This window comes from Macrosteles quadrilineatus, unplaced genomic scaffold (genome assembly GCF_028750875.1).
Source record: "Macrosteles quadrilineatus isolate MER2022 unplaced genomic scaffold, UCM_ALF_1.0 Scaffold_9__3_contigs__length_116548681, whole genome shotgun sequence".
Lineage (NCBI taxonomy): Eukaryota > Metazoa > Arthropoda > Insecta > Hemiptera > Cicadellidae > Macrosteles > Macrosteles quadrilineatus.
Genome location: NW_026542602.1, coordinates 17,870,612 through 17,897,482, shown reverse-complemented (window position 1 = coordinate 17,897,482; position 26,871 = coordinate 17,870,612). Strand labels below are relative to the sequence as shown.

General features: G+C 38.9%; 1 protein-coding gene across 1 annotated transcript in view; it reads right to left on the bottom strand.

The window, feature by feature from the left end:
• Positions 1–1,957: 1,957 nt before the first annotated feature.
• The window catches only part of LOC129003267 (proton channel OtopLc-like), a 29,256-nt gene continuing 4,342 nt past the window's right edge, over positions 1,958–26,871 (bottom strand). The window contains exons 2-11 of the mRNA XM_054431559.1: positions 22,755–22,917; positions 21,208–21,316; positions 20,657–20,774; positions 19,604–19,750; positions 18,993–19,168; positions 18,214–18,388; positions 17,579–17,698; positions 16,746–16,959; positions 15,297–15,546; positions 1,958–2,307 (exon numbers count right to left, since the gene is read on the bottom strand). Coding sequence (XP_054287534.1) covers positions 1,990–2,307; positions 15,297–15,546; positions 16,746–16,959; positions 17,579–17,698; positions 18,214–18,388; positions 18,993–19,168; positions 19,604–19,750; positions 20,657–20,774; positions 21,208–21,316; positions 22,755–22,917 — 1,790 coding nt within the window. The 3' untranslated portion in view covers positions 1,958–1,989. The remainder of the gene's footprint in view (positions 2,308–15,296; positions 15,547–16,745; positions 16,960–17,578; positions 17,699–18,213; positions 18,389–18,992; positions 19,169–19,603; positions 19,751–20,656; positions 20,775–21,207; positions 21,317–22,754; positions 22,918–26,871) is intronic.

The following is a 26,871-nucleotide window of genomic DNA, read 5'->3' as shown; positions in this document are numbered from 1 at the left end:
GTTACGGAGAAAATTCAAAAAAATTGTAATTTTGAAATTCCCATGTTATTCTTATGGAGAATAAGTCAACTGTTGTAGTTTGCTTGTTTATGAACATATTTTGATCGATTTTGGAAAATACTTTTATTTCTTACTAAACTATTATCAATTTATAAAAAAAATCTTTTTCATCCTCCCTGTTGCAGCAAACCTAAGTACTCGTTAAACTTATTCTATTTAAATAGGAAATAAATGTGCTATTTTTATGGAAGCATTTTAGTGTAAATCCAATCAGGTTAATGGAAATTCGCTTAGTTTGCAGGTTTGCTGCGGCGGGGGTATTTGTAATGTTTGGGAGATCATTTACATAGATCAAAAACAAAGAGGGACCCAATATTGACCCCTGTGGCACACCACATTGCACTTTATCCCAAGATGAATTTACTTGTTGGCCATTTTTGTTGATTTTAGTTCTCTGATATCTATTAGTTAAATAGGAAAAAAACCACAGTTATTCTTTTCCTAAAACTCCAATTTTGCCTAGCTTTTCAATTAAAATGTCGTGGTTGACACAGTCAAGAGCGCTGGATAGGTCGCACAGCACACCTGCAGCCTTCTGGGATCCACCCAGCGTCCCAGCTATATGATTAACCATTTATGTTATTGATGTTTGGGTATTAGCTTTTTCTTCTATTTCCATAAATTAAGTGTTTATGTTTTGCTACACCGCTGATTAAATTTAACCTAAGAAAATATCATCAAACTAAGTTGCTCACAGTGTTCTTTTGTTTCTAAACATTTGTATACTAAGTTTCTTAATCAATGGCAAGTCTGTAAATGCATGGACTATGGAGCCTATAATCTATACTTATAAAAGGCAAAGCCCTCACTGACTCACTGACACACTCACTCACTCACTCATCACTAATTCTCCCACTTCCCATTTACCTAGGAGGCTGAAATTTGGTACATTGATTCTTTAGGCATTAAATAGGAAAACTAAGTTGTTTTTATTCTGATCGGACTCTCGGGCTCCGCCCCAGTGGCTCTGGAGTTTCCCATGTTAGCCTTATGATTTTTCATATTTAAAAGGAATTAATGAATCTTAACAGCTGTTTCAATTAAACAAGTTGGTTCTGTTCTATGATGTTCAATTGCATTAAAGTTACAATGATTACCAAGAGGGTGCAGCACTATTATTTATTTTAATTTATGACAACAGCTAATTTGCAACCAAAAGGTGAGTGAGCGTAGCGAACGAACTTCAACCTGGAGACGAGTTAGCGTAGCGAACGAGCTAACCTGAAGGCAAGTGAGCGCAGCGAATGAGCTCCAACCTAAAGGTGAGTGAGCGTAGCGAACGAACTTCAACCAGGACGTGATTGAGCCATGCGAAAGAGATCATCTTGAAAATTAAGAAGTTAAACGGGGCAAAGCCCGCGGGTACAGCTAGTATATATATAAAGTATATTGTTTTCTTTATATATTTTGAAAAACTATTGATAAAGCATAGTGATATTTTTTTGTGACTTATGAGTGATTAAAGGATTTGTGATTTGGTTTGAAGGAGCGATTGATGTATCTAATAAATTTGTTTATTTAAATTAAACATTTCAAGAATAAAATTTAAATTAAACACTTCAAGTTTGAAATTTAAAATGTCAAAAATAAAGAATACAGTTTAGATAAGTAAAAAAGGGAGACGAAGGTGAATCAAGTAGCTATATGAAAATTTTATTGGAAAGGTTGGTAAGATTTCATTACCCAATGAATTCAGTACTTTTTCACGACTTTTCCCAACTTTTCAAAATTCCCGACTTTTTTCCAAATTTCCCAGGATTCCCTACTGGTAGACACCCTGCTTAGATATCAAGCACTGGTATAAAATGTTTGTGAACGACATTAATTTTGCTTTCTTATGGTTCATCACCAATTAGTAAATTTGGGATCACCATGTAAATTTGCAAAACAGGTCGAACTTAACCAATCCATCAATGTATGAACACATTCTCAGTAGCCTTTCTCATAAGCGGATTTCCATATGTCGACAAGACAAACGGAGGAATGGAAGCGATAAAACATCGTAAGAGGAAGTGTCAAGTGACTCAACATCGTCCACAACACTCGTCCGTAGAATTGCGAGCGGTAGTCTCTACTGGTGGACTGAGACTTGATCTCGAAGGTCTCTGTGATCCACATCGCTACGTTGCAGACAATCAGGAAAGTTACCAGTTCCCTCCCGGGCTTCTCCAGTCTCAAACTGCGAGAGTTGCTGCATCTCCGCAATCCATCCATGATAAATGGTGTCTGGAGTAGAACTTGTACCACCTAAGGAACAAAAGTACGGTTACTAAAACATTTCTAAATGTTCCACTATGTTGGTAGTCATCTTAAAAATAATGAAGGTTGTTGTTCTTTAATTATGGTTTATGTTTTGGATAACTCAGTTGAGACCACTACTTTAAATAATACATTCTGCAAGCCTTCAACATTTCTATGTTATCCTTATGGAGGTAGTCTATCAGGTAATAACATGAAATTAAATATTTCTATTGACATTCAAATTAATCCAAAATGTATCTTTTATTTCTCAAGTACTGTACATTTAATTTAAATTCTATTTAATCTTTTTCATTGGAAGCTTGTGCACATTAGGATTAGACAACTAAAAAAACAATATATGCCAGGGTGCAGCATAACTGGGAAAGCTGGTCTAAAAATAAATACCCCCGTCGCAGCAAACCTGCATACTAAGCGAATTTCCATTTACCCGGCTTGATTTCTACTAAAATATTCCCTATAAATTTTTAGATTTATATCCTATTTAAATAACATTAATTTTAGTGAGTAGTTAGGTTTGCTGCTACGGGGAAGATGTTGAGGTGTGTTTTTCAATTGAAATATTGATAGCTTAGTATGAAATAAACCAAATTGCCAAATTTGATTAAAATATATCCATAAACAAGCAAACTAGAACAGTTTATTTATTCTCCATAAGAATAACATGGGAATATTAAATTTACAATTTTTTTAATTTTCTCCGTAGTCAATGAACATTCAAAAACACTTCAATATACTAAATTATTTGTTTTTTTAAGCTCTTCAAAATGGTCTAGAGAGAAATTTAGAAATTTAATGTTTTTAGGGTCAAAAATGAGAAAAACCCATTTTTACTCCATAAAACCCCCCATAAACCCCTGATCCCATGGTCCGATTACGCTGGTTCGCGAACTCGTTCGAATAAATGTAGGTTTACACGTTTGTACCAAATTTCATCAAAATCGGATCAATTTTGCTCGAGTTATCGCGCTAACGGACACATATAAATATTACTACGCAAATCAAAATACCACAGTACCCTAAAAACATTTTATTTTATACTAGCTGTGTACCCGTTCTACGCACGGGGATCTTATAATATTCAGTTGAAACCTTCTTATATAACGAACAGCAGTTGGTTTGCATATTTTAAGATATGCTGGCCAAACTATTATACATAGCTTCATTTTATGTTGTTTTTTGTTGTTCCGGATCGGTATGACAATCAATAAAAGGTTAAATTACCTCTGTGTCTGCCGGTCGATCCTATAACGGTAGGCTTACTTTTATTTTTACTATCTGATCTCGTTTGCATGGCTCAATCACGTCCTGGTTGAAGTTCGTTCGCTACGCTCACTCACCTGTATGTTGGAGCTCGTTCGCTGCGCTCACTTTCCTTCAGGTTAGCTCGTTCGCTACGCTCACTTGCCTTCAGGTTAGCTCGTTCGCTACGCTCACTCGCCTCCAGGTTGCAAATTAGCTGTTGTCATAAATGTAAAAGAAATAATAGTGCTAGTGCTGCACCCTGTTGGTAATCCTTGTAACTTTAATGCTATTGAACATCACAGAACAGAACCAACTTGTTTAATTGAAACAGCTGTTAAGATTCAATAATTTCATTTCTCATAAGGTTAACATGGGCTTCCAGAAATTCCACGTCAAAAATCAACAAAAACTTGATTTTCAAGGGTTTACTGTTAAATATCTAACTGTCTCATATTCGATGAAATACGTCTAAAACCATCTCATATATGTATAGTATTTGGAAAATAAGTTTCAGGCGGGACAGTGCTATAGTTATTGAGGAGTAGTTGTAATAAAGTGCGTATTTTAGCGTTACCAAGAGAATGACAGATAGACAGACAGACAGACAGACAGACAGACAGACAGAAATTGAGATAAGGTTTGATTCGGTTTCTCTGACCTATGAAATGTAAAAATAACCAAAAAGTTCATTATTCTAAGCAATGTACAGACAAAACTCTAATTTTATTTATATAGATTACTTACATGTTTCGGACATTAATGCCATGATCACAGTATAGTATATAACCTATTAGTTTCTTTTATTTACAAACATTATTAGATAGTACCTGGGGACCGAGCTTTGCTCGGGGAAAATCATTAGTCCACTCTGAAAGCAGTCTTAGTACTGTATTGGAGACACATAGATCCATTCCCAAACTCCACACGGCTCGCCTTTACTACGTCCTACACCATTTCCTACGTCATGGACCTGTTTCCCTCCATTTCCATAGCACTTTAGGATTGTAGATACCTTAATCTAATCGTTATTAACAGTTCACACACTCCGGACAGCTCGTCTTTACTACGTCCTACACCATTTCCTACGTCATTGACCTGTTTCCCTCCCTTCCCATAGCATTTCAGAATTGCAGATACCTTAATCTAATCGTCATAAACAGTTCCCACACTACGGACAGCTCGCCTTGACTACTTCCTTCGCCACTTCCTACGTCGCGGACCTGTTTTCCTCCCTTCCCATAGCATTTTAGGATTATAGATACCTTAATCTAATCGTCATAAACAATTCCCACACTCCGGACAGCTCGCCTTTGACTACATCCTTCACCACTTCCTACGTCGCGGACCTGTTTTCCTCCCTTCCCATAGCATTTTAGGATTGTAGAAACCTAAATCTAATGGTCATAAACAGTTCCCACACTCCGGACTACTCGCCTTGACTACTTCCTTCGCCACTTCCTACGTCGCGGACCTGTTTTCCTCCCTTTCCATAGCATTTTTGGATTGCAAATACTTTAATCTAATCATCATAAACCGTTCCAACACTCCGGCTACTCGCCTTGACTACTTCCTTAACACCTTCCTTCGTCACGTACCTGTTTCCCTCCCTTCCCATAGCATTTTAGGATTGCCCATACCCTTATCTAATCGTCATGAACAGTTCCCACGCTCCGGACAGCTCGCCTTGACTACTTCCTTCACCACTTCCTACGTCACGGACCTGTTTCCCTCCCTTCCCATAGCATTTTAGGATTGCCCATACCCTTATCTAATCGTCATGAACAGTTCCCACGCTCCGGACAGCTCGCCTTGACTACTTCCTTCACCACTTCCTACGTCACGGACCTGTTTCCCTCCCTTCCCATAGCATTTTAGGATTGCCCATACCCTTATCTAATCGTCATAAACAGTTCCCACACTCCGGACAGCTCGCCTTGACTACTTCCTTCACCACTTCCTACGTCACGGACCTGTTTCCCTCCCTTCCAATAGCATTTTAGGATTGCCCATACCTTTATCTAATCGTCATAACAGTCCCCACACTCCGGACAACTCGCATTGACTACTTCCTTAACACCTTCCTACGTCGCAGACCTGTTTTCCTTCCTTCCCATAGCATTTTAGGATTGCAGATACCTTAATCTAATCGTCATAAACAGTTCCCACACTCCGGACCACTCGCCTTGACTATTTCCTTCACCACTTCCTACGTCTTGGACCTGTTTCCCTCCCTTCCCATAGCATTTTAGGATTGCAGATACCCTGATCTTATCGTAATAAACAGTCCCCACACTCCGGACTGCTCGCCTTTACTACTTCCTTCATCACTTCCTACGTCACGGACCTGTTTCCCTTCCTTCCCATAGCATTTTAGGATTGCCCATACCCTTATCCAATCATCATAAACAGTTCCCACACTCCGGACAGCTCGCCTTGACTACTTCCTTAACACCTTCCTTCGTCACGGACCTGTTTTCCTCCCTTCCCATAGCATTTTAGGATTGTAGAAACCTAAATCTAATGGTCATAAACAGTTCCCACACTCCGGACTACTCGCCTTGACTACTTCCTTCGCCACTTCCTACGTCGCGGACCTGTTTTCCTCCCTTTCCATAGCATTTTTGGATTGCAAATACTTTAATCTAATCATCATAAACAGTTCCAACACTCCGGCTACTCGCCTTGACTACTTCCTTAACACCTTCCTTCGTCACGGACCTGTTTCCCTCCCTTCCCATAGCATTTTAGGATTGCCCATACCCTTATCTAATCGTCATGAACAGTTCCCACGCTCCGGACAGCTCGCCTTGACTACTTCCTTCACCACTTCCTATGTCACGGACCTGTTTCCCTCCCTTCCCATAGCATTTTAGGATTGCCCATACCCTTATCTAATCGTCATAAACAGTTCCCACACTCCGGACAGCTCGCCTTGACTACTTCCTTCACCACTTCCTACGTCACGGACCTGTTTCCCTCCCTTCCAATAGCATTTTAGGATTGCCCATACCTTTATCTAATCGTCATAAACAGTTCCCACACTCCGGACTACTCGCCTTGACTACTTCCTTCACCACTTCCTACGTCACGGACCTGTTTCCCTCCCTCCCCATAGCATTTTAGGATTGCCCATACCCTTATCTAATCGTCATAAACAGTTCCCACACTCCGGACAGCTCGCCTTGACTACTTCCTTCACCACTTCCTACGTCACGGACCTGTTTCCCTCCCTTCCCATAGCATTTTAGGATTGCCCATACCCTTATCTAATCGTCATAAACAGATCCCAGACTTCTCACTGCTACCCTTGACTACTGTCATAGATAAAACATACTCCCTTAGTAGATTTCTTATCCTTATGGAACAGGTGAAGACAATTTTATTGTTAGTTCATGTACGGTTTATGTAGAGGGCGTGTTTTGTTTACAATTTGTTTCCCGTTATTACAGCCATTTAAAACCTTGTTTAACCAAATAATACGATCTAATCATACATAATAACTTGTCCCCTAGTTATATAACCAAACAGTAAAGCACAAATCAAGAAATTAACCCTAAAATAATGGAAACAAAGTTTCATCGACACTAGCGCCTTTGTGTCGCGTACATGAACTATACACGAAAAACGTGCTTCAAAATTTACAATGGGATGAGAAGTCTACTTGTGTTGGTTAGTCTATGCTACTGTACAATGTATCGAGTAATCTTCAGTATAATCTTTGCTAAATGATGTTTTTCCTTTTGTACTGTATTTGTAATTTGCTAGTATACTGTGGGTAGTTGGCTTATTATGAACACATGCTACAACTTCAAGTCTTTTGTTTACTTTTCCTTGTTATTTAATTCAGCCAACAAGGTTACCTAGCAACCCATAAGACTAATGTTAAAAAAATGTGATTTTCAGTTTCATTTTTCTACGTAATTAGATTTTTGTTGGCAGTTCTAAATGCAGTAAACTCGTTTTTAGGCCAGAATTAAACTATTTACAACATTTGAAGAAAATCGTCGGAACCGTTTTCGAGATCTTTGTGCAAGCAAGCATACATACATACAAGCAAACATTGCTCGTATTAGAGTATAGGATTTCTTATTAAAGAACAGGTGATAATTTTTATGTTAAGGGAAGGAGGTGTTTTCTTTAAGATGTATAATTTCATTGAATATTACGTTTTGATTTTGAATTTGTGTCAAGTTTAGTAAATTGTCTTTGTCATTAATATGATGAGTATAAATATAAAAGTCTTCTTTTGTATTCATTTTTTCACCTTTATTTTCAACATCCAGAATGTGCATATTTTTATTCATTTCTGAGTACGTATGGTCGGTCTGAAGCAGGGGTGCCCATCCCCCCCTAGACTCATGACGCACCCCCCCCCCCCCCAATTGAGCAACAGCCCCCCCCCCACCATAAATGAGGTACACAACAAATTAGAAACATTATTCCCCCGCCCAGCATTATTTGTAAAAATAAAAGAAGTTGTATACATTATTTTTGATATTGAAAATTCAAACCCAGTTAATCTATATAAATAAAATTATAGTTTTGTCTGTACATTGCTCAGAATGATACATATTTTTGGTTATTTTTACGTTTTATACATTGAAGAAGTTGAAACATGTCTTATCTCAATTTGTCTGACACGGCCCAGAAGGCATTTTACGCAGCCTACTCTAAAGAAAACTAGAGTACAGATTATGATTCTTATGATTTAATTGTATTCACAGGATTGGCGAGAGTGTCCTTAGCCATTAAAATGTGACCTCACCATTTTGGAAATAAAATAATGGACGATCAAAAACCCAGTTTTGTGTGATTTTTCTATTTTTTCCTCCATGTTTACTACATACGTCATTTATGAAATACAAATAACCTGTTAAGAAAACACGTCATATATGAAATAACGAACAGCAGTTTTGATAAAGATTCCTTTTTATAGCTGTAACTGATATGTATACATAAATGTTGTTTACGAATATGTGTAGGCCCTAACCATTTCCGATCACGTTTGTAACCATTTCCGATCTAGTTTGTAAGCAAATCCAAAACCAAGTGAGATTAATAACCGTGTGGCTTTGGTGTTATGTAATATGATTTCTATTGTACTGTCAAATATTTCTTCAGCTGTTTTATTTAAGACTGTTTTGTTTATGTATGTTGTTTACTGTTTTGTGCAATTCTCTCATGTAAAATGTAGCTGATTATTAAGTTGAATAAAACCATATCAATTTGGTTTCTAAACATTTGCTTTCATAACAATTTATTCAACTTAATCTTTTAACTATATTATTACAAGTTCTTCTATACAAGTTCTATTCTATCTTTTCTATTCAAGTTATTTATTCCAAGAAATCTAAATGGATAAATACTTCAAGCCTGAGCGCCTATCTTTGGACCCTAATGACCCCCATTCTGATCGTCAATGGAAACATTGGAAAACCACTTTCGAGAATTTCATGGAAGAAATATGTGCTGCAGAAGATGATCTACTAAAACTTCTATCTAATTTTGTGGACTACAACATATATGAAATAATCTCAGAGGCTGATTCTTATACTGAAGCTATATCTATTCTTGACAAACTTTTTATAAAGCCTACTAATGAGGTATATTCGCGTCATCAACTAGCAACTAGAAGACAGGAACATGGAGAAAATATTGATCAGTATCTTCGAAAACTCAAAGAACTTAGTAAAGCATGCAACTTTAAATCTGTCACTGCTAATGAAAATCGCAACGAGTACATAAGAGACGCTTTCATTCGAGGATTAATATCACAGTCCATTCGACAAAGACTTCTTGAAAATCTAACCTTGACTCTTGAAGAAGCTTATAATCAAGCCACTACCTTGGAATCAGCTGAAAATCAGGCAGTTTCATATATTTCAAGCCCTTGTAACTCTATATCTCAGTCAACTCCTAAAAATGTTGATGTTACTGATTCAAATGTTTCTCAGGCAGCTTCTGATTCGTCTTCACACCAATTATCCTCGATAAGAAGAGAAAAATGTTTCTTTTGTGGACGGTCACGACACTCTCGAGCCAACTGTCCTGCCAAAGACTCAGTTTGTAATATTTGTGACAAGAAAGGCCATTGGGCAACAGTTTGCAATTCTCGCAACCAAGGTAGGGCATTTAAGGGTAAAACAACTCAAAGTGAAAAGACAGAAATAAACTCAATGTCTTCTTCTCTTGTTGCTGCCTCACAAAAATGTCTTTCAAAAGCTACAGTATCACTGATGTTAAATGGCAAACCAGTAGATGCACTTATTGATACTGGGAGTTCCGACAGTTTTATATCTGAAGCTACTGTGAAAAGATTCAATATTTCTAAATACCCGACAAAGCATGAAATATCGATGGCATCAACAAGCCATGTTTCATCAACTCTTGGCCACTGTATTGTTGACATGGTGTGCGATGGCCACGAATACCCACAGACAAAGCTGCTCGTCTTAACTGATTTATGTGCCGATGTTGTAATTGGACATGACATCCTTCGGCAACATTCTGCTGTGGAGCTGAATTTCGGTGGTAAACGCCCACCCTTCAACGTTTGCAATCTACTTAGGGCTAAAGTATCACCCCCACCACTGTTTGATAATCTAACTAATGACGTCAAGCCTGTAGCCATCAAGTCCCGCCGCTACTCTGAAGATGATAGTAAGTTCATAAAAAGTGAAGTAAGTAGGCTTATATCAGAAGGAATAATTGAACCTAGTAAATCACCTTGGAGAGCCCAAGTGATTGTGGTCAACAATGGGCACAAGAGACGTCTGTGTATTGACTACTCTCAAACCATCAACAAATTCACACAGCTTGACGCCTACCCTCTACCTCACATTGAATCATTTGTCTCTAAGCTTGCTCAATATAAAGTGTTCAGTACAATCGATCTGAAGGAGGCATATCACCAAATACCTATTCGGAATGAAGATAAACCATTCACTGCATTTGAAGCTAATGGGAGACTTTACCAATACACTCGAATTCCTTTCGGCGTAACAAATGGTGTGGCGTGTTTTCAAAGAACTATTGACCAGATTATAGAAACTGAAAATCTACTAGACACGTTTGCATATCTGGACGATGTAACTATTTGTGGTCGTAGCCAAGCAGAACACGATCAAAACTTACAGAGATTCATGGAAGCAACTAAAAAGTATAATCTTACCCTGAACAAAGAAAAATCTAAGTTTTCGTTGACCAGCATTCCAGTTCTGGGGTACATTGTAGAAAACATGTCCATGCGTCCTGATCCTGACCGCTTGCAATCACTCTTGAATTTCCCCGTTCCAACTGATAATGCAAGCCTTAAAAGAGCTCTTGGCATGTTGTCCTATTACGCAAAGTGGATTCCTAAATTCTCTGAGAAGGTTCATTGCCTTACTACAGTCAAATCATTCCCAGTAGGCAGTAAAGAAATATTGGCTTTTAAGACATTAAAAGAAGAAATAGCGAACTCCAGTATGTCTGCAGTTGAAGAAAACATTCCATTTACTGTAGAAACAGATGCATCTGAATCAGCTATAGCGGCTACCCTTTCACAAGCTGGAAGGCCAATATGTTTCTTTTCAAGAACCCTAACTAAGAGTGAACAACATCTACCTGCTGTGGAAAAAGAGGCCCTCGCAATATTCGATTCAATACAGAAATGGAGGCATTTCCTGATTGGAAGACGGTTTAAATTAATTACAGACCAGAAATCTGTGTCCTATATGTTCAATCAGAAACATGCGGGAAAGGTTAAGAACAACAAGATTTTAAAGTGGCGATTGGAACTAGCACCTTTCTCTTACGACATAGTGTACCGTTCTGGCAAGGAAAACGTAGTAGCAGATGCATTTTCACGAGTTTCATCTTCCATCTCTTGTAGAGATTTCGAAAAACTCCGTAGAATTCATTGTGACATTGGACATCCTGGAATAGTACGAATGGTTCATTTCTTAAAAAGTAAAAATCTCCCTTACTCTATTGAAGATGTCAGGCGAATGACCGCGTCATGCTCTGTTTGTGCGGAAGTGAAACCTCGGTTCTATCAAAAAACCCCATCAACTCTCATCCATGCAATGGCTCCTTTCGAGAGACTTAACATTGATTTTAAGGGGCCAATACCATCTGTGACAAGGAATAAATATATACTGACGGTTGTTGATGAGTTTTCAAGATATCCGTTTGCTATTCCTTGCTCGGACACATCAGCATCTTCTGTCATCAAAGCACTTACATCAATCTTCACCATCTTTGGTATGCCTGCTTTTGTCCACTCCGACCAAGGTTCTGCTTTCATGTCAAAAGAACTGAGTGATTTCTTACACTCTAAAGGAATCGCCACTAGCCGATCTTCACCTTACAACCCTCGAGGTAATTCTCAAGCTGAGCGATATAATGGAACGATTTGGAAGACTGTATCTCTTGTTCTGAGAAACAAGGGACTGAAGACAGAACAGTGGGAGTATGTTTTGCCAGAAGCTTTGCATTGTATACGCTCGTTACTATGTACAGCTACAAATGAGACCCCACATGAACGTCTTTTCAAACACCAGAGACGATCATTTTATGGCACCTCTCAACCTCAATGGCTCATGAATCCAGGACCAGTATTAGTGAGAAGGCATGTAAGAAATAACAAATATGAACCTTTAGTGGAACAAGCTCAGCTGATAGAGGCTAATCCAGACTATGCTCGCATCAAGTATAGAGATGGTAGAGAGGTTCTGGTATCGGTGCGACATCTCGCTGTTCCCCCTGAAGCTATCCAACAAGAGGATGAGCCAGTGACTTCAGAAAATCCCAGTCAAGAACTAGATCCTGTTCTTCAAGACCTAAAACGTGAATCAAACCTGCTTCAATCTGAAATCGAAACATCCCCTCTGCATGAGACCGTGACCCGTACTTCTGTGAGGGATAACGAAGAAACAAACCTGCGTCGTTCCACTAGAGTCCGAAGACCTCCCACCTATCTAAGGGATTACATTTTAAAAAAAGATGGGGTGAATGTTATGTAATATGATTTCTATTGTACTGTCAAATATTTCTTCAGCTGTTTTATTTAAGACTGTTTTGTTTATGTATGTTGTTTACTGTTTTGTGCAATTCTCTCATGTAAAATGTAGCTGATTATTAAGTTGAATAAAACCATATCAATTTGGTTTCTAAACATTTGCTTTCATAACATTTGGCTTATATAACGGGTTTGATTTATCACGGGTACTAATATGTAACTGTAAATTAAATTAAATTAGCCATTATCCAGGTCGGGAACCGGAGATTCTGTGTGTATCAAGTTGTACTTGAATTTTGATTACCGGGAAAAAACCGTGAATCAGTGATGTACAGGACTGGAAAACTTATCTTTCTATATAAATAAAATTAGAGTTTTATAAGTCACCTCAATTTAAAGAAATGTTTATTGCCAGAATACCTATATAGTGTTCATAACCTCTGCTTAACAAATTGTCAGCGTCTTTCTCTTGATATAACGATTCCCTCTCCCTCCCTTTGGAAACATCACAGATTCTTTGATGAAAATGAAATGGAAACAACGCTTGCGCCAACAATCGTCTGCTCCGTTTTACACTTCTGTCTGCTGTGCGATATGTTACAACATATTTCAGATACAACAGCTGGGGAATGAACTGTTATTATGTAAACTAACTGTTATTGAGTGATTAGTAACCATGGTAACTTTAGTAAGGCTGTGATTGGGCAATGAGTAGGCCAGTAGGCCTAAATATGGCAAATTGTTGAATTTGTGTATGAATTGAAGATAAACCTAATAAAGAACAGAAAATCAAAGAAAAAGAATAATAAGATTGTTCTCGTCTTTTTTAAGGGTGCTTTTATTATCTCTAAATATAATTTTACACTTTTTTATTAATTACATCTATCAATTCCTATGCTGTGATACAGCACCTATTGGTAGCCTAAAGCCTCGTTCACACGGTGCGAGTTTACAACTACTCGCCGGCGAGTGTGCTTGTATTCGTTCGGAACACGGAGCTTGTCCACTTGCCAACTCGCCGACGTGTAGAAAGACGCCGGCGAGTCGGCGAGTGCGCTTGTAGTCGTTCACACGATGCTTTTTCCAATCGCTCAGTAGCTGGCTTGAACTAAATCCTCCGACATCTTCGAATAACATGCGCACAAGCACAAGCAACTGTGTTCACACTGGGCTACTTTACACGCCTACTCGCTCAAAAGCTGGCGATTTGGCGTGTAAAGTAGCGGCACCGTCAACTTTTTCCAGAGCTTTTTTACAAGCAGCTTTTGAGCGAGTACGACGTTCACACTGAGCTATTTTACTAGCTGCGTGTCCTGCTTGTAGCTTGTAAACTCGCCCCGTGTGAACGGGGCTTATCTGTGTATCATGAGCAGTAGCTTTAACACTTTCTAAAGGTTTAATATTTACGTTATTTATAGCAATGCAGTGTTTGGTTAGTTATTAGTTGAGCTTGAGTTATCTATAATTTTAAACGTTGCCGTTTGTACAACTGAACCAAGATAAATGATTTGAAATGTACAATAATAATAATATTGCACAATAATAATGATTGTGCAATATTGAATTTCGTTTATAAAAATGCAAATCGTGACGTTAATGGCTGTTTACAGCGTTTTAATGGGTTTGTCATCTGTTTTTATACTATATTGGATTAACCGTATTTTTCATTATCCCCCTCCCTAGTAACTCAGGTAATCGAGTATCTACACAATAGTGTAAAGTATTGTAGCCTATGCTACTTGATTGTATTTTAACGAGCTTTATGTCAACAAAGCGTTCTGTGCTGAGTCGCGGTGTAGCTGGACGTCACGCGTTATCTTTATCTATCACAGCAGTTGAGCCATCCCGTGCCCTTCCTCAGATTTCACGTCTTGCTAATCTTGAATAATAACTTCCTACACGAATCCTCCTAAAATCCTATTTTAACTAATTGAATTCAATAATATAACTATTGATTGTCATTAATTAATCAACTTTCTATCTGGTGACTTCGTTATATATTTTTGATTGTCATCACGTTGAACACTGTTGCAATTAACTTTAGCCCCCCACATTTGAATTTTTAGCAACCCCCCCCCCCCCAAGAATTTCAATGACGCAGTCTGCGTCACAGCCCCCCCCTGTGGGCACCCCTGGTCTGAAGTATATGTTCGGCGTATGAGGATTTTTGTGTTGTCATATTGTTTGATCTGATTGCCTGTATATGCTCTTTGTACCTCACTTCGAATGTTCGTAATAATGTTTGTAAATAAAAGAAACTAATAGGTTATATACTATACTGTGATCATGGCATTAATGTCCGAAACATGTAAGTAATAAAAAATAAAATGTTTTTAGGGTACTGTGGTATTTTGATTTGCGTAGTAACATTTAAAGTAGCCCTCATTGATGTATACAATAACAATATATATATATATATATATATATATAAATATATATATATATATATATGAATTTGAACGGATGGTGTTTTTGGCCTCTGGGCACCTCAAAATGAAAAAGTAAATCGGTCCCGGGTCTAGGTCTTACCATGAGTACTACGGTAATAGCTTATTCCCTATATGGGAAATTCGCTAAAACAGTTAATTGCTTAGTAAATGAAACATTATTACATTATGGGTATATGTTTTTGTATGGCCAGGAAGGAATCCATTATGGCACAAGAAACACCTCCATCCCAATGTCAAAAATTGAAAATATTCTTACAAATTATACAAAACTTGTCAGAAACCTGTAGCAGAATAGTGAGGATGGGGATGTACTGGCTGTTGCGCACAGCTGGGGTAAGGCCCAGGATAGCTTGTAGGAAGAATGCAGGAATACACACAAACAGCAACAGATCGTCCAGCTGAGACACAGGGCGACGGTTGACGTCCAGTCGCGTGATCTTGTGGTAGGCCAGGGTCGTGCCACCAGTCAGCAGCACTAGCAAGGTCAACTCTGTGGCAGCGTTGACTTGTAGACCTACGTCTATGTAGCGTCTGTGGGGCAGCGAATGTTAATTTGGTAACATTTTTTATAATGTTTTGTAGAGGAATGTTAGAGAACATGCAGGGGCCTGCGGGTTACCGTAATTATCCAACAGTCTGAAACACAGCCTGAAAGATTGGTGTGGGCCAGAAATACTGTTCGGGCTAAACTCCAACCGTATAATTAAAAATTAGAAGTGTGGGAGGAGCTCAATTTTTGAGCCATTTGTGATCGCAGAAAGTGCCTATAAATATTGCTTGATCAAAAATTCACAATTTTCCTAAAATTGTAGGAGACAATAATGATAATGAATGATATCTCAGTGGAGCCGTGGAGGATGTTCACGGTTTTGCCACAATCATAGGAGATGTACAGGATTTTGTTGAGACCACTAGTGAAGTTCACGATTTCACTGGGACCACAATGGGTGATAATAATTCATAAGCCAATCGTTGTAAAACAATTACAGTATTTAAAAGTCAATAGGTACCTTCCAATGCAATACGATTTTGGCTGGTTATCTTATTATCATAATCATTATCAACTGAGATAAGGGTGTCTAGGTGAGTATTTCAATCCAAATTTGAGTGAAGGATGAGAGTACAATGGTGTAAGGGGATCTAGCCAAGGCCCCACTAGAAAAAACAGGCCATATGCTGCAGCATCCATGATGTCACATTAGTGGATAGATTCACTGCCATATCCCATATTATATGTTTTAGGTAAATAAGCTGGCTGTTTGCCAGATTTTAATGGTAAGATTTTAGTACAACTATCCACCACTCTGACATAGGTAGCGTTGCGCTGCTCGCTCTGCAGCATGGACTGTTTTTCTAGTGGGGCCTTGATCTAGCTTTGTTACTGACTAAGATCAGCTGTTTGCTGTTTCAATTGTCAGGATAATTTTTAAAGTCCAATGATCAAGAACAGCTGGGTCCCAGTTTTGAGCCATCAAAAACGACTTACTTTTCTCTTGATCGAACCGACTGTGTTTTGATTGTTAGGCGAGCACATCTTATCATCTAGAAGGGGCAGGCCAAAACTGCAAACCCCTTCATCTGGATTTTTCGTATAATTGTACGCCCCAGTTCCGATAATGCCCCAAGAACAGAGGTCAACATTTAATTTAATCTGAACCGAAGTAAAAAGTTTTGCCTAGAGACCACTATACCTGGCCTTATTTGATCAAATGTCATTCATAAACACAAACCTGTCAGCCATGGCGACAAAGAAGAGTATTATGCTGAGGAAAGCTCCAGCCAATACAATGAGGCCAGCAAACAATCCCTTGTTGGAGGAGTGGCAGTCCGCGTAGATGACAACATTGCTGACAAAGCCACTACCTCGGGACAACGGAGGAGGGTGACACCACTCTGACTTCTCACAGTGGCCGATGTTCTGCCAGATCATGAACAGTACACCAACTAGACACATCAGGGTAACTTGATTATTGTACAGCAGATAATCCCATCTTAGCATATCTGATTTTACCGATAACAGGATTATCCATATCTTTTGCTCTGCAATCTTCTAAGTCTTTTATGTAAAAAAACTGTATCAGCCCACTAGACACTTATAAGATGAGAACATTATTACTATACAGTAACCATCACAACTAATTTATATTTCTGCAACCTTTTTTTACATTTAATTTATTATTAAAATAATGATTTTATTTAAACATAACATTGTGGTGTACAGAGTGTTGTCTGGTTCCCACGTTCCCAGTCGCTAAATTGGCTTATTGGTGCTTGGTTGGATATTTCATCATGGAAAGAAAAAGGTGGTTATGGGAGACTCAAAATCATGTCATAGCATACATTTTAATCCTAGGAGACCTAGATTCACGAATTTAAAGACATTATAAGTAAAATAAATAACAAGTATGAGAGGTTCATTCAACCACATTATCTTTGCGTACGTGATTGGATACAGCTGGACTATGGCCCAAAGTGGAAATGTCTACTACACTGCCTAAACTAAATTAATAAAAGATAATATTTTTTAATAATACTGTGTTTGGTGTTCCATCAAAGTACTCACCTACAAGTATGCTATACTCGATGGTGAAAGGATAGAGATACGGAGAGAAACTTTCAAAGACCTCAGACAACTGTGTAGGTCCTCTACACTTGTTGACTGATGAACTTGTATTGAGAAAAGCTAAAAGCTCTGCAGTCTCTTCTGCAACAATATTTAAGATATAAAATCAAATAAATTGTATTACAGGGAACAAATTTAGAACCTCATGGTCCTATATATTACATTTTAGCTATAGATGCCATACCTACTACACGGTTAAGTAATGAAGATGATTGGTTTGATGAATCACCTTATTTGATACCTAGAAGTGTAGGTTTACCCATTTAACAAAAGGCATTAGCAGTGGTGTAGTCGTAAAGATTCCTTCCTGTGCAGGAACGCTCACCATCGTCCCAGGAAAATTACGCAGGTTATTGCCTTTTAATATACAGGAATTTAAGAAAAAGCAGAATGTGAATCCAAGTGGCAAAAAAAGTGCAAAAAGTGGTTGCATGAAATAGTAATCAGATTAGGGTTTGGACTGTTCACTGTTCCCCTACAAAAATGAAAGGAAATGCCTGGCGTTGAAATGATAAAAGGACAACTTTGAGCTCTGAAGATATTTTAAAATCAACAAATTACTTTTAAGAACTCACTAATCTGATAGGTGTTGAGAGGGAGTGCGTACGGCGTGAGAGGTAGTTCCGGGTCCACATGGTGCAGAGAGTCCAGCGTCTCTCTGAGAATGGTCCATACCCAGAAACACAGGGAGGCTGCTATGCAGTGCATCATAGCGAACCTAGCTAGCTCCTGGCAGTGGTTGATGATAACCTGACAAACAAAAATATTAGTTCCTAAATTTGAATCCTTAGCTCATTATAATGTTAATATAATAAAAATGTGTACGGTATTCAACTTGTAAAATGTTTCAAATGTCATATATTTTCACTGTTTGCAGTGTTATTGATTGGTTATAAAAATAAGGGTAGTGGGTATAAGCTACATAAAACTAACATTTTAAATTCATTTTGACAGTTGACCATTGAATCAGGAAGAAGATCTGGTCCATCTATATGGAACAGTATCAGCCAATTTTTAAAATCCAAAATCAACCTCAGATTGTACTACAGTCCATAGTTTCATTTTTCTCTTATAGTTTAAGTAACTGTTATAGTTGGTGTAACATAAAGGATTTTAGTTATAATATTCAAATAACTATTATAACCAACTATATCAACTATTATCAACTATTATAACTATTATAAGCCAGTTTTGCTTGGCTAAAAAATTGACATATATTAGACAGAAATCAGTCATTTACATCAGCACTTTCTAATGCTCACTCAAATAAACTTTTTCATTTTTATTCTAAAACTGACTACAACCCTAACATGGGAATGGAACGTCTAGTTCTATTCTTAGTTAAGGCTCTTACATTTGAGTACTTGAAGATGAAGAACAGTTGGCAGAATGAGTAGGTAGGGTAAAGGACGTCCAAAGCTAGGGTAGCGACACTGGCACAGCGGTAGAAGGCAGCTGGGTCGGCCTGCAGCGAAGCTATCTGATACGCCAACAACAACCCGCTGTGAGTCAGGTGACCCAGGCAGAAACCTGATTTAAGTAACAGTTTAGTGGTAAAAGTTTAGTGAGTTTAATAATTTTGCGCATGTTTTGTTTTGAAATGTGACCACTCATTGTTGTATTAACTTCTGAGGGTTAAATTTTTTTCATGTAAAGGTCTGTTGGCTGAAAGAGAAGGAATCTACTGTAACAGAAGGTAATTTACAGTAGAAATCTAACGCAGTAGGTACAAGAAGTCTACTATCTGACTTTTGTTTGTAAGCATTTTATCTTAACTAAATGAAAACTGATCATCCGCCTAGACATCAAGGTCAATGTACAATAAGCTACCTTGACGGGCCAGGACCCTAAGTCCGTTCCCACATAAAAAACCTTCAATTTTAACCCAGATCCTGCACAAAGACTCTGACACAAAGAAATAAACAAAAAACTAGGGATTAGTTAAGTTTTAGATGTCATAAATACCTGCAGCCCCAATTTTAAGATAGAAGCTGCCGGAGTGGCGCCCCTGGCTGAAGCAGTAGTGGTGGGGCAGTGGGGGGTAACTGTCAGCTGAGGGGAGGGAAGTCCATTCCACAGAGGACGGTTGAGTCTCTACAGTCAGCGAGAGATCTGTACCTGGAAACCTTGAGATCTCAGCAAGTTATGGTAGAGACCAGATTGAGAAGATTAAAAACTAGGTACTGTACCAAAATATGGAAACATCTTCCATTCTTTTTACATTCAATGTAGAACTTCCTACTCTACACTACATTAATGAGTTAGTATTGTAGTCCAATTTTAGAGTAGAAATGATTGAAGTTTAATAAAGGCCTCCAACAGAAAGTGTTGTCAATTACTAAGCCCAAAAACTTTTAAACAAGCCAACAAGACAAACTGATAACAACTATCTCAGTATTGAACATTATAATGGAGAAAAATCGTACAGCAGGACACTCGCACGTGAGTGAATTGTTTATTTTTGTTCTCTTTGATTAAAAACCAGTTACAAGCTGCATGGTCCATATGAATGGTATTTCTACCTCAGTATACAAAGTGTATGGTAAAATTGTTATTCACAGCAACCCTACAAACATGTTCTGATGGAAATTGAAGCAAAAACTATACTCATATTTTATTTCATACAGTTAGTATTGAAATTTGGCAAGATTGAATCAACTTTTAACCGAGAATTTGCATATGGCCTTCTCTAGTTGTATCAATGTATAAGTACAAAAATATAATAAAATAGGTTATTTAGGCCAATAAAGATTAGGTACACTGTTTGTATTAATTGTTCAGCATTTGCCAATTAGTTTCTGAATTGTAATCTAGATAAACTGTGTCAGAATCAATATGATTAGGAAATACATAGGCCTACTGCCAATGTTTTTTGGCACAATACAAAAATGTTTGTCATTTGTTTGTTTTCATTAATTTGTTTGTTATTTGTTTGTCTGATGTATTGGTCTCATCAGTTAGTTTAGTTGGTATCATTAGTAAATAATTCACTTGTATCTTAAAATCTACAAAAATTACCATCTTTTGAAGGGGAACCTCTGTCTTGCACTTTTACTCTGTTGAGATATCTTCGAATATCACCATAGAGGAAAACAAAGTATATGAGTCCAACAACTACTAAGTAGATGCTGAAAACCTGCCAACATGAAGTTTAGTAAGTCTATCAGTTAGTGATATTAATCGATGAAATACAACGATTTTATTAGTGTCTAAAACACCATGATTAAATATTTGTACTTAAAATAGTTATGTCCTAAAATGTGGAGGTTCTTTTCTGACTAATAGCAATAATTAAATAAAAGGAATAATAATAATCCAATATGTTTGAATTTGAGTGCCGGTAATTAAATAAGTACCTTAAGATACAGGTTTGAATAAATTGTGATGATAATTACATGTATATCAATATAACAATGATTCCAATTACATAAGCATGTAAAGTGTCTCGATTCTGTTCCATTGAATACAAGTTACCAAATAAGGTAAGCATGCAGTACTAATTTTTGGTTGTTAATTCATGGACTAAGAATTTCTTTGAAAAAACTGGGTTGTTTGTGACGACGACATACTTCTGCTAGTGGTGCCTCCCCGGTCACCATGTCACTGACGTAAATGACCACTCCAAGAGTAACGATGAACACAGCATACACACAACTGAGTATACCAGTTAGGGAGCTCCTAGAAAATGGTCATAACAATTAGATTACCTATGTAATGTTTACCCAATCAATCATTTTATTAAGATGGCGACACACTTTGACTAAGTGCTGAATATAAGGGCAGTGTAGGAGTAGATTGGAGTGAGATGTTCTATGTAACTTTGTAACTTACTAAGATCAGCTGTTTATTTAGCAAAGATTGTTTAAAAGGAAAATAATCAAGGAAAACTGGGTCCAGTTTTGAACCATAAAAAAACTATTTTTCTCAGGAATGGTCCATGGACCTGGTTATTAAGTGAAAACTACTACCAATCAGCTACCCAGCTATTATTTATTATTTTCAGACTAATGAATGTTAATTATATGAAGTGATGAGCCATCACATACAATATGTCTGAGAGCACAATTTTATTGTAGTAAAAATAATCACAAAAATGTTTGATAATTGAACTGTCCCTCTATGGCTGTTTATCAAAAACAGATTTTTGTCGTTTTCTGTTCTGTAATTAGCCTCAGGTGACTGATGGGTAATATTTCAATTTTATAAACAGTATTTACCTACGACAGAGTTTTTTTAAAGTAGTCGATTCAGTTCAGTTCTTAGAATTGAAAAGTATCTCATAACACAGCATTGTTTACTGTCATAACAGTATAGCTTTACTCATAACAAGACAGGTATCGGACCAATGAGGTTCAAGGATTGAGTGAGAAGAAGTAAAATTGTAATGATTCATACTTCAACTTATTAGCTGTTCAGGCCAATTTTTATGTTGAGTGGTGAAATTAGTGTTTGCGTTTGGTACATAATGTTTCATTGCATCACTGTCAGTGGCAATGAGAGGTTATAAACTAAAACATATCCTCTCTTAGAAGAAGTGAATTTTAGTAATTAAAACACTGTCGTTCATATGTAAAAGTAATGGACACAACTCGCTAAATGTTAACAACACTCGTAGAAGTTTTTAAAGCACTCGCCAAGGCTCTTACCTTAAATTTTATACTCCAGTTGTTAACACTATCTTTACGCAATCATCGTGTAAACTACTATAACAACACTCGTAGGAGGTTTTAAGGCACTCCCCAAGGCTCGTGCCTTAAATTTTCTACTTGTGTCGTTAACACAATCTGTAAGCAATCGTTGTGTAAACTACTATTTGAACTGATTTCTTTTAAACAATTTCTTGTGAACCTTAGACATTAGATGACTAGACCTATAATAGATCCACTGTCTCTGTCAAAATACATACAAATACAAAACTGTTGTTTTTATCTTAAAGTTTTACTTTTATGACAAAAAGTCAGAAGTATAGATATCATCTTCCAGACAGGAGTACAAAGTAATCTCCCGTACAGAAAGTCCCTGGCCAACTTGTAATTTAAAATGTAAGTAAAGATACATTTTGGGTGAATCATCTAACTAATTATGTATAGATTTTTTAGATAGCGCTATGACTAACCTGAACATGTAAACCTTCTCCTGTGTCGAGGAGGGACGAGGCTCCCCCATGGGTTTGCTGACTCCACCATGGTCAACGTCTGCATTCCTCAGCACAGGTTGTACCCTCTGGTTCAACAGCCACAGCTTGTGCTTGGAGGTCAGGTTAGTCAGGAGGGATGGAGCTAGAATGCACAAATTATTTATTTTAGTCCTAACAAATAAATATTGTTTAAGTTACTCCGAAAAAAATATAAATAATGTTCAATTTGGAAATCTTTGGTAAGAAATCCTAGTAGACACACCATGCTATTACCACACAGCATTGGATCTTCCTGGTTATGCTAAAGTCATTAATAAACTACCTAACATAAAATCAGAGAAGGAGGAGGTACGATTGTATATGTTAGGTGAAGAAAACCAACAGTATGAGGAAGGAGTAGCAAAAAAGAAGTTAAAGAAAAAAATTAAGGGAAATAACTCTGACCAAATTATACTGTTGCGGGCTTAGCAGGTTCTTTACAAATAAAACTTGGCGATTTTATAATAACTATTTATTTACACCAAATATTATCTATTTACAAATTTTACAATTGCCTAACACCTAACTAACCCTATCTAAACCTAGCTAAAGCCTATTCTAATTTACAATGTTTCTACTTACAGCTAGCCTTTACAGGAATTATCACTACTTCTGTCACAACACTGTCACTACACTGTCACTAGTGTCACTACACTGTCCTACACCGTTACTACACTGTAACTCTCACTAGCACTAGCACTGGTCACTAACACCGACGGGCGCTTGCTAGGACGATTCTCGGAAGGCTCAACTCAACTCAACTGCCGTGTGCCGGAAGACGGTCCCTTATATAAGTTTACCGTGGAACATTCTGGAGGCACCTAGTAGCCCAAACAAAGCTGTTTACAGATCACCGTAGAAGCTTCTGGTGGATGTCAAAGACCCTATTGACGTAGTCCGTTGACATGGGTCTATTGTCTTTCACTGGCACGTACGGAGAAACCCGTGTAAACAAACAACCCTTTTGAGACGGCGCCTGGCTATTGTTGCGCGGGGCTCCTGACTTGTAACACTACCCCCTCCTTAAGACTGTTCTGCCCCAGAACAGATTTCTCTCGAAGCTTGAGATCTTCTGGACCAATGTCTCCGGTCCCCCACGGGTTGAACACGCAGACCACAATGTCGATGCCAGTGTCCTTGAAAAGTTCCTGCAACATATTTCTTACAATCTTCCATTCCAATCCGTCATAACCACATCCCAGCCTTGGAATAGCCAGCTTTTTGATTCCAATCCGAAGGAGCTTGTCTCGCAGGTCTTGCAGGCTTTTCTTCAAGGATTCATAGGACGGCTTCTTGTTAGATGTTTCCTTCGTAACGAGGTAGAACAAATGCTGTCCATTGCGCTTCAGGTGAAGGGTTGTGCCAATGGCGGGGCTCTGACGCTCAAGATCTTCGGTCCCTCCAAACTTTTTCCTGAAGACTGTGGCTATACCTCGCGACGCTCCCAGGTCTTCTGCTACGCAGTGTGCCAAGGCATATTCCACTGGCAAGGTGAAGAGGTCCTTGTATAACAACCTCAGTCCCTCATTTCCATATCTCTCAGGCACGACGTCTCTTGGCTCGGTTGAGAGGTTCCGAACTTGTTGGCTGTGATCTCCTTTGTAGGGTGCAAGCCTGTTAAAATGAACTATTTTTGGTTTGCCATTTGGTTGTTTCTTAATCCTGTAGATGACGTCATTTAAACGGGAAATAACTTCATAGGGTCCTTCCCATGAGTTCTGGAGTTTAGGTGAATAACCACGACGCCTTCGAGGATTATGTAGCCACACGAGATCACCAGGTGTGAACCCTCCTTTCTCGGCCTTCACGTCGTACCTCTCCTTCATCCTGTCACTTGCTCCAGATATGTTGCGACGAACTTTCTCATGTATCTCGTCCATCCTCTTCCGCAGATCCGATACGTAGTCCTCGCCAACCACACATTCATCCGGCTTCAATCCATACTGCAGATCGCATGGAAGACGGAGCTCTCGGCCAAAAACTACGTTGGCTGGAGTCTGGCCGGTGGTTTCGTTGACAGAACTCCTATACGCAAGTAGAAACAGGTGCAGGTATTGGTCCCAGTCCCGCTGATGTTCGGAGACAACTTTTGACAGATATCTTCCCATCGTCCTGTTCATGCGTTCTACCATGCCATCTGACTGTGGGTGCAGAGGTGTTGTTCGAGTCTTCCGGATACCAAGAACTTCACACATTCTGGAGAATACTGCTGACTCAAAATTTCTTCCTTGGTCAGAATGAAGTTCGAGCGGGACTCCAAATCTGCTCACCAATTCCTTGATTAATATATCTGCAACTGTTACCGCTTCCTGGTTAGGCAATGCATAGGCCTCTACCCATTTGCTGAAGTAATCCATTGCTACCAAAATAAATCTATTTCCAGCATCGGACATGGGGAACGGTCCTGCTACGTCAATGGCAATGCGCTCAAACGGGGCACCTACGTTGTATTTCCTCATTGGTGCTTTTCGTTTGTTGACAGGGCCATTTGATGCTGCGCAGGTCACACATCTTCTGCACCAGTCTATGACGTCATCTCTCTGATTAGCCCAGTAGAAGCGCTCCCTTACTTTCACCAGTGTACGATGTACCCCTAGATGGCCTCCAGAAATTCCATCGTGCACTTCCCTTAGCACTTCAGGAACCCTCTTCCTTGGAATTATTAGTTGGAGTTTTCGGTGCCCCCCTTCCTCCGATTCGACGACTCGCTTCAAAACTCCTTCTTCCATTAAAATCGAGTTCCACTGCGCCCAGTAGGTCTTGACGTTCTTAGACAATGGAGCAATATCCTGCCACGATGGTCTTCCTTTATTGTCCATCTTCCACTGCATGACGTGTCTTAGATCTGTGTCTTCCTTCTGGTCCTCTGACAGTTTCTTACTGTCCCATTCGTCGTCAACGGCGGTCACGCGATGAACTGATGCACTTTTGTCTTCCTTGCGTGTGCAGTGCACGCAGTTGTCTCCACACGGTCTTCTCGATAGTGCATCTGCATTCTTGTGGCTCGGTCCCGCACGATGGATTGATTCGAAGTCATATTCTTGTAATCTTTCTAACCATCTTGCAACCTGTCCTTCTGGAGACTTAAATCTTAGCAACCACATCAGTGCGGCATGGTCCGTTCTCAAAAGGAACCTTCTTCCGTACAGATATTTATGAAAGTGTTCTATGGACTTAACCACTGCGAGAAGCTCCCTCCTGGTGACACAGTAATTACGCTCAGGTGCTGACAGGACCTTACTGAAGTACCCGATCACATGTTCTTCTCCATCCTGGAGCTGAGAAAGAACTCCTCCAATGGCTGTATTGCTGGCGTCCGTGTCTAGTATGAACTTTCCGTCGGGTCGTGGGTAGCTCAATATGGGTGCGCTGCATAATTTAGTCTTCAGCTCTTCAAAAGCTTTCTCGCAGTCGTTATCCCAAACAAAGGTCCTCTTGTCTTCGGTCAACTTGGTTAGTGGTTTTGCAATATTAGCAAATCCCTTAACAAATTTCCTGTAGTAAGCACACAGCCCGAGGAAGCTCCTAACCTGGTGCTTATCCTGAGGTATTGGCCAATCGGTGATAGCTCTGATCTTCTCCGGATCCACAGACACTCCTTTGTCCGATACGACATGGCCGAGGTAATTGACCTGTTTGCGGAACAAGTTGCACTTCTTGGGGTTCAACTTCAGATTAGCCATCCGCAGTCGCATGAAGACATTCTCTAGGTTCTTCAGGTGGTCTTCGAAGGATTTACCTAAGACGATAATGTCATCCAAGTAAACCAGGCATGTCTCCCATGACAATCCCCTGAGGACGTTCTCCATAAGCCTTTCAAAAGTAGCAGGGGCGTTGCAAAGTCCAAAAGGCAGCACAGTGAATTGCCAAAGTCCTGTCCCAATAGAGAACGCCGTCTTCTCCTTGTCCTCAGGAGCGAGCCCGACCTGCCAGTAGCCACTTCTCAGATCCAAAGTTGAGAATATTTGACATCCTCCCAGAGTGTCGAGTGTGTCATCAATCCTGGGGAGAGGGTAGCTGTCTTTCTTGGTGACATTGTTGAGAAGGCGGTAGTCTA